Here is an 8,607-nt window from a genome sequence, read left to right as displayed (position 1 = left end):
AGTGCCCGAGGAAACTGATTGCGGGTACATCAGTGGGTTACATTAAAACCATTAACGTGATGATGAGAAGCATCATTTATTTGGTTTTCTACATAAATAAGCAACAAATAAATTTTCGTTTCATAAAATATATTTTTTATTGTAGGTGTGGAGTATTTAGTAATAAGTCATTCTTTTTTAAGTGTTTCGGCTATTTGGTACTGAAATGCCATATGTTGCTTTCCATATATTCATATTGAATAAGTTCTATTTCTCTGCTAAGAACTGCACATAAAATGCACACACGTACAATGCTTTGGTTATGGGTTCGATGCCCATTCGGGAGTATTAATTACTTTTATTTTCCTGTTCTGAAAATATAGAGTGTAGCAATGAGTTCCGTCACTCAACATGTAACATCTTGGATACTGATGGAAAGCGGTGAACAAAATGTTTTGACAATACTTTCTCAATGACTCCATTGCTTTAGGCAAATATATATTTGTAGTTCTTTATCTATAATGTTCCGAATGTGTCAGTTCAGCAATTATCACAAAAAAAGGAGAAAGAAAAAGATTGTACCACGATATTAAATATTATTCAATCAGGAAATGATGAGGTCAAATTTAAGTCATTTTAATCAAAATTAATTTGGCATTTACAAAGACATATTTTGGCATTTATTATAATAATATGATGAATACCGATAAATGATAATTCTTAAGATCTTAAATAGTAAAAAAATCTAGGATTTTGAATCAGTATGAGAAAAGATATACATATAGCACATACATATATGTATAAGTAATATGACATCGACAGATAAGATTTTTCGAATGACAGTCGGAACCATGTCGGCATCCTAATGGCTTATTATTTTACATTGGAATACAATAACCATTTGTGTTTGAAATACAATCTACAGTTTGTATTTGTGATAAAAGTGAAAAAAAAATATATATAAAGATATTTCTAGCGACCCGCACGCGGCTTTGTCCGCTTAAACTAAACAAATATTTGTTAATTAATCAGAATTACTTAAGTGTTCTGATACCATTATCATTTTAAAGTTTATTCTATCTGCTTATCCTGCGGGATTCACTGATTCAATAAAAAAAAGGGAAGCGGAAAATGGGCGTAGTGATTTTTTTTTTTTACATAAAATATTCTATGTTCTCGTCTATCAATTTTCTGCAGCTGCACGATGCAAGTCGAAAGAAAAGTTCATGGCTTGTTATTATGGCTAGTGTATTTTGAATAACGTGAGAAAACTTTGAATTTTAAAGTTTATAAAAGTAATATACATTTATAAGCATAAGAAAATACGAATGTATTCTCTGGGTTCATTCTCCGAGTGGGGATCGAACCCACGACCATCTGGTTCTGCAATCTTATTTATTTTACTATACATAGCTAGGATGAAACTAATATAACCACAAGTATAAAGGAACAAATGAAATCATCTACGAGATCATATTACAATACAAACAAACTGACCTTATACTTGTATCACGAAGAATTTCCTAAAGAATTTTAATGTACGCTTGAGAGGACGATAAAAGACCAGGGTAATTTTATATCCATTCATCTTATTGCTACCATTATTGGCCATTACCATCATACCTTTAGATGACGAGGGAGTTTAACCCGAGTTCTAACCTTTCTACCCACAAATTGTGTGGCATGACCTCTGCTCTGTAACTAACATAAAGAAAATCTGGAGAGTATTTCTTTTAGATTTTTTTCTTATTTTTAATCGACTTCGTGTTGTCCACAACGTTCCTGCAAAATGTCAGAGCTGTAGATTTAACAGGCTAGGAGGAGTAAGATTTCAAAGAAATACTTTCGACTAGTAAAAGTAGAAATATTATATAGAATAGGTTATTAAGTACTACCTAATAAATCAATATTCTAAAATTTTATTAATGTACTAGCGGCCCGCTCGCGGTTTCACCCGCGTGAACTATGTTATTATTAATTTCTGTCTCCATGACTACGTCCTAGTGACGTCTATGCAAAATTTGAGACTCCTAGCATTTGTAGTACCGAAGTTTCATACAAACTTTCGACCCCAAAAATAACTCCTTAGAAGTCGAATATTGCAAATTCCCGTCTTAGCGAGCACCTATGTCCTATAAATAACTCGTATGCAAAATTTGAGATTTCTAGCACATGTAGTTTCTGAGATTTCGTGATGAGTGAGTGACCTTTCGATTTTATATATATAGAAGATAGATAATTAACTTTCGCTTTATGTTTATAGGTACATATACTACTCCTTTCAAATCATTTAAGCTATGTACGAGTAAGTTCAATTGTTCATTTTATGAAATAATATTTTTTTACTATTGTTATAGTAAATATCGTAAATAGGCATTATTCAATAAATGTATTTTTTTAATGACTAAATAATTTATATAATATGTTTTGTTTTAAGATTTATAAAAAAATAGCTGATTCAAGTAAACAACTATCGAATACTAAACATTTTAATGATTCCAAAGAGTTCAAGGTTCTACTCACTCAGTTATTTTTAGAGCATTATCTTTTAAAGTTATTTCGTAAAAATTTAATCAGAATATAAAATAACTCAATACCACACGATGAATACCAAAAAAAGAAGGAAAAGAAACATAAATTTTTATATTACACTTTATTGCCAGCTCGTTTCTAACATTTCACGATGCTTGGTAAAAAAATGAAAAACAAACAAAAACATGGTAAAATCGAAGGTCCAACAATTATTCTATAGCAGGTGTTGTAATACTATACTAAAGATATAGTATAGATTTAGACTTTCTTGGCGACGACGCGCTCGACCGCTGGTGGGTGAGATTCGATGTATTGGAGACTGCGGAGGATCAACTCAGGGATTGGTGGTGGTTGGGGGATGTGGCTTCCCTGTGAACAATAAGCGTTTATAATTCTTATACTATATTTTAACATATGAATATCAAGTTAGTTAGTTAGGTAGTAGAAAAGTGTCCATTCATTGAAAAATAAAAACTATTTTACACTTTTACTAAACCACACTTAGGAATTAACTTGGTCATTTTTTGAAAAGGCCCCGCCTTTCGAAAGGGATCGACTTCCTTCTGGGTTTTCTAATGTTATTTATAACAAAATTTTGATTGGAAATGTCTCTTTAATTTCGTTTAATATAAACAATCAATAAATAATCTTGACTATTATAATACTAAATAAATAAAAACAATAAATTTGGAATACAACAATATTAATCAGTTACGTCAGACGGTGGTACTACCTAACGATATACTATTGTAACAATGAAAAGATCAAGGTTTATTAAGTTTATATATGAGATCGTTAATGTTAAACTTTTCAAGGAATTTCATTTTTTATTCTATATTTTTTATAAAGTTTCTGTCGATCAATAGAGAGGACTAGTGATTATACTTTACTTTTTTGACATGTAAAAATAGAGCAGTTGTCAATCAATATCAATTATCAAAAGTAAATTCTACTTACAGATGCTTGGTATCCGTTCTCGTTGGCAATCCATTGTAGGCTGACTGGGGTACCGTCGGGAGCGTTATATTTGACTGATCCCTTAACTTCAAGAGCGGGGTAGTCCTGGGAAATAATAAATAATTAAGTTTACAATATATTTTATCAAACAATTAATTATATTAATAATGTAAAAGTTGGTGAGAATGGATGTCTACTCCTGTTTATACTAGAATTTATGTAAAAATTGTGTGTAATTTGGTTGTGATATAATAGTAGGCTTAAACGATCGAAGCCGAATTTGGGTCGCTAGCTATATATAAAACCAATCTGCTTGCGCCTAAGTAAAATTTATTGTTAATTAAACGAATAATTTGCTAGTACGCCCTCCTGTTACAAATATTGAGTCATTAAAATACTCTTTGAAGCCCCAACTTAATGTAATCAATTGTAAATTAAGAGTAAAGACCATCTACCTTGCGGAGGTCAAATTTATTACTTCTATGTTCTAAATACAGGTGCTTCTAAATAAGCGATAGAAATGAGAAATAGTATCAATGATTTCTAACATTTTTAAATATCTTATAATATGACCCCTTCCATTTAATAAGTTCAATTAAATTAATAGAACAATTTTAAAAAAACACTTTTAACTTTTAAAATGTGTTATTTAGAACATTATAGTAAGCAACTTACAGAGTTGGAGTTCTTCAAGACACCATCAGCTTCAGAGTAGATACCGTTGGCGGTTTCGTAAGCGTATTGGAAGCTGTGTCCCTCGGGGCTGATTTCGTAGGCGGATTTGACGATGGGTGCCTGGGATTCGTCGCTCCTTACGATGTGAGCAACATCAGCGGCGGCGCAGGCCACGGCGACGGCGAGAACTACTAAGAATTTCTGGAAGAATAATATTATGGATTATAATTGGTTAAATAATTATTAGAAAATTTATAATTATTTGATTTTTTTGTTGAGAAATCAAAAGAAATATCTCTATTAATAGTGAAATGAACCAAATACATAAGATTATAATATAAATTATTGATAGTAGTAGATATGTAATATTATACTAAGGAAGCTCTCTTACCATTTTGTTTAGTGGGTTATCGGAGCTGATGAGTGTCAGTCTGATTTCAAAATTTCGCCAAAGCCTTTATATAGGTAATACCTGAGTCGAGATGCGAATACATTAGCTTCTTGTTTTGCGTGAACTTGTCGCGTCCGTCCAAAGTTATTAGATGCAGAAAAAAATATTAGACACTTTAATACCTACTGCCTTGGGTTCACAATGATAAAACATTGAATAACCTTTTAATTTTTAAGTATTATTAAATAATATATTAGGTGTTTAAGAAGAATTTTAGTACTATATCTATCGCTAATGAGTAACGATCTCTTTTCAAAAATATTTTACTATCAGTTCTAATTATTCAAGAAAAAATTAAGTGTATTTTCAATGATACATATAGACTCTGACAACATATTGACAAATTTATATATATATTATTTTTAAGCCTTATATACATGTGATGTTTGGTAACCCACAATATTAACGGCGGAATAATATTTTCAATAATTAGTTAGATACTCTAATTATTAATTTTAATTTTTCTTCATCTTTAAGCATCATAAAAAATTAGTTTGATTCAATAATATCTGTTTGTTAAATAATTATGTAATTAAAATTTCCCACATTCAAAAAATTCATATCTAAAATTTAAATAATCTATGAAGAACATAATGTGGTATTATTATCGAAAATGTTTGATATTTGGCCAAATGTATGCAAGGCGGGTATGTGATCGTAAAGCTCTGTTCTATTTAGCAATTCAAGGTCGATAGTCCTGTACCTTTTTTATTTGTATGTGTAAGAGTACGTTGATTTGGATGTGAAAATAAAAAAAATCGATTTGACTGTAATTTGAGTATAATCTTTGATTGTAATCTCTCTTTTTCTTTATTTTTTAGTACATTAATTATCACACGATGTCTCAAATTCAGGCGGAGAGTGTAGAACAGAGTCTCGAGACACTATGTACTTGCTGCCTGCGCCTTATCTTAATATTTAGTAAAATATTAAAAGTAATATTTTAGTTGTTCCCTAAATATATCTTTTGAATATGGATACTACCAAACATAAAATCTTCGAAATGAGTAGGTGCAAAAGCTTCACAAAATTCACCCCGTCTAGACGTTGCGGAAATTGATTGCAGATTATCCATATAACGTAATAATTGAAAAAGATTTGCTTTGAAATATAAGAGTTTTTCATATAATAATAATATTCCTGAGGAAAAAAATAGTTTCATATAAAACTTGCTTAGTAGGTAATTTTGACGTTTGCGAATTTATTTGTTGAATAATTTCAGTAGTAAGTAATTAATAGGCTATATTAATATGCAGCACACGTTATTCTTATGAGTAAGAATAAACATAATTAATAATAACAAGTCTTTCAACTCATGGCTTTAAAACTAAAATACCTATACTAAAATACCTAGCTATATACGATGCCAAAAAAACTGTATAAGATAATTAATCAATTAATTATTAATTATTGTGGCGGAGGGGCACAAATGTATGACTGTAGAGCGACAGTTGTGGGTTCGATTCCCACTCGAGGGAATCAATTATTATTTTTTAATATTTTCATTTCCTCGCTCTGGTATTAATAAACGAGGCGTTGAGTTTCGCCATTCAGCACTAGCAGCACTAGCACAGCAATGCTTCAGAATTCGGAAAATAGGGAATGTGTTGACACTAGGATCCCTGTGCCTACCGTGATGTATGCGGGATAGAGAACGAAGTGAAAAAAAACTAAAAAAAGTCTTTCTATTTATCATATTTATTTATTTTTTAAGTAGATAGTATTCATTAGTAGATTTCATTCTAGCATTTTTTTAAATAATAATAATAACAAACTATAACCTCAAGGAAATCACAATACATTCATATTATAGAAGTTTATTACATATTTGTGCATATTTTAGTATACAATTAGCGTTAAAAATAATTTATGGCTGCAACGGTCAGTGTCAATCAAAATTTACTTTATCAACGAATACGAATACATCAAACGCAAGCCTTCCTACTTTCAAGGATGTCTAACATTTAATAAAATTTAAATATCACATGTTAATTAAACTTCAATATATTTTTTTTAATATAATTATTTAAATATACTATTTAGTATGTATATATCATATATTTATAATTCATTTGTCGAAAAATAACAAAATTTTAAATTGCTTGCGTCGAGTTCTGCCACTCAACACGCAATACCTCCCTAGATAGATTCCCTCTGCCTACCTTGCTACATGCGGGGTACAGAGGGACGCTGATTTATAGGGTTCCGTACCTTTTAAGCAAAAAAGGAACCCTTATAAAACCAAATTGTTGTCCGTCCGTCTGTCTGTCTGTCAAGAGCTATCTATCTGGAACGCTTGGAAATTTAAACTTTCAAATACAAGCCATATTCTCAGATCTACGATCCCTTGATTTCCTGAAAAAATATATATCTAGTTAACGTTTGTTTCTCCGCTCTCCGCCCGAACTCGAGAAAATATTTCATATCATTTACCTTCTTACTAAAAGTAAAAAAAAATATCTTATCTTAATCTTATTTAAGGCGTAAATGTAAGAATAGAACAATAAAAGTTTCTTAAGTAAAAGTGATAACGCAAGGTAAACCTGTTACGATGTTTTGCTTTTACGATTATCTATTACTCACATCAGTAGATACGGCAGACGGTCTCAAGAGTTACCAAAAAAGATCCGTTTACAATATGAAGTTAATTCTGAAATTATAATTATAGATTGATATATAATAGTTATGTATTTAGATAAGGCCATCCCGGTGCAGTGAAACGGCGTTTGACTGACTGTAAGAGAAATGGCTGTGGGTTCGATTAGAGTTGTTCCCAAGTATGGACTCTGGGTTATAAATTATTTATATTTTCCCGCTATGATAATATCAATTTAATGTGCTATAAATTATAAATAGGCTTTAATTTTTTTTTCTAAAAATCAATGCTTTTAGTCCTTTTTACTGAACTGTTAATAAATATAAGAAAATGTGAAAAAAAATATATTATGGGAAATTTGTTGTATTCATTCCCCTAGAATATGATCTAACCAAAATGGATTTAATTGTATAAATAGTTCTTAATACGTGTAATATTGCTTACAAAGTTTATTTGATGAATAAATATTGAATAAATTAACATTAAATCTGTAACGATAAATTTATTTATTCTTTTAAAATTACAATAGTAAGGTCGTGATGAAAACGGGCCATTAGATAACGTGAAGTGATGTATTCGCGCCATCCACAAAAAGCTGTCGGATTTTAGGCTAAAAGGTCAAACAAAAAAGATTTTTAAAAGGTTGATTTTGTAAATTTGCTTCTAACGTACTGAACGTCACCCGACCAGTTCATTAAGAGGATAATACACTTCTGACATTATGTTCTTTGTAGGAATTTAATATAATTTTATAGCCTAGTTTTTTATATTCCACTAGTTCCTATTCGTATATTCGTTTGCGTCGATTTTTGTAGCCCTTGTCATGCTTCTTCCATGTCATTCCAACAATTGCTATTGAAACATGCATTGATAAGCAAAGATAACTTAATGTCAAGACACTGCACTCTCTGCTTTTTACCTAAATTTGAGACGAACAAAATTTGAGTCATGTATTTGCGGTCAATAAAGTACTATTTTATTTTATTTTTCACCCTGTACCCCGCACTAGCAGGGTAGGCAGAGGGAATCTACTAATAAGAAATTCTGTCTTCCACTTCCTGACAAATTCTGGGGGCATTGTGTGTCAAGTGATGGAACTCACCGCGCTTTGTCTCGTTACTAAAGCGAGGAAATGTCACGCTTTCAGTCGCACGCTGACTTCCCTTAAAAACGCGCATCAGGTATCCAGAACCTCAAAATAAGTACATGTTGCCGAGGATTATTATCTATACAATAAAAAAAAATATGCAAATTCCATCCAGTATCCAAAAGACCTAACAACAGACACAAAAAATCTAAAATCGTACTTCTATAAAAAATCGCACCGACATTTATATTATAAAGATTTTTTTTTAGTTTATATTCAATGTACAGAATTGACCCCCTCACAGTTTGATGATATTTATATATTACTAGC

At 30.8% G+C, this 8,607-nt stretch overlaps 1 protein-coding gene across 1 annotated transcript; it reads right to left on the bottom strand.

The window, feature by feature from the left end:
• Positions 1–2,613: 2,613 nt before the first annotated feature.
• LOC146533810 (larval cuticle protein LCP-17-like) lies at positions 2,614–4,633 on the bottom strand. The gene is made up of 4 exons (XM_085194334.1): positions 4,535–4,633; positions 4,144–4,344; positions 3,469–3,573; positions 2,614–2,880 (listed from the first exon to the last, which is right to left on the bottom strand). Exons 1-4 carry the CDS (start codon positions 4,535–4,537, stop codon positions 2,770–2,772), a joined length of 420 nt encoding a protein of 139 aa, XP_085050460.1. The 5' UTR covers positions 4,538–4,633; the 3' UTR covers positions 2,614–2,769.
• Positions 4,634–8,607: the final 3,974 nt, after the last annotated feature.

Source organism: Heliconius melpomene, chromosome 12, assembly GCF_056956725.1.
Source record: "Heliconius melpomene rosina isolate 202511_hmr_F chromosome 12, ASM5695672v1, whole genome shotgun sequence".
NCBI lineage: Eukaryota > Metazoa > Arthropoda > Insecta > Lepidoptera > Nymphalidae > Heliconius > Heliconius melpomene.
The sequence above is the reverse complement of the archived record's forward strand: the minus strand, read 5'-3'. Positions and strand labels throughout refer to the sequence as shown.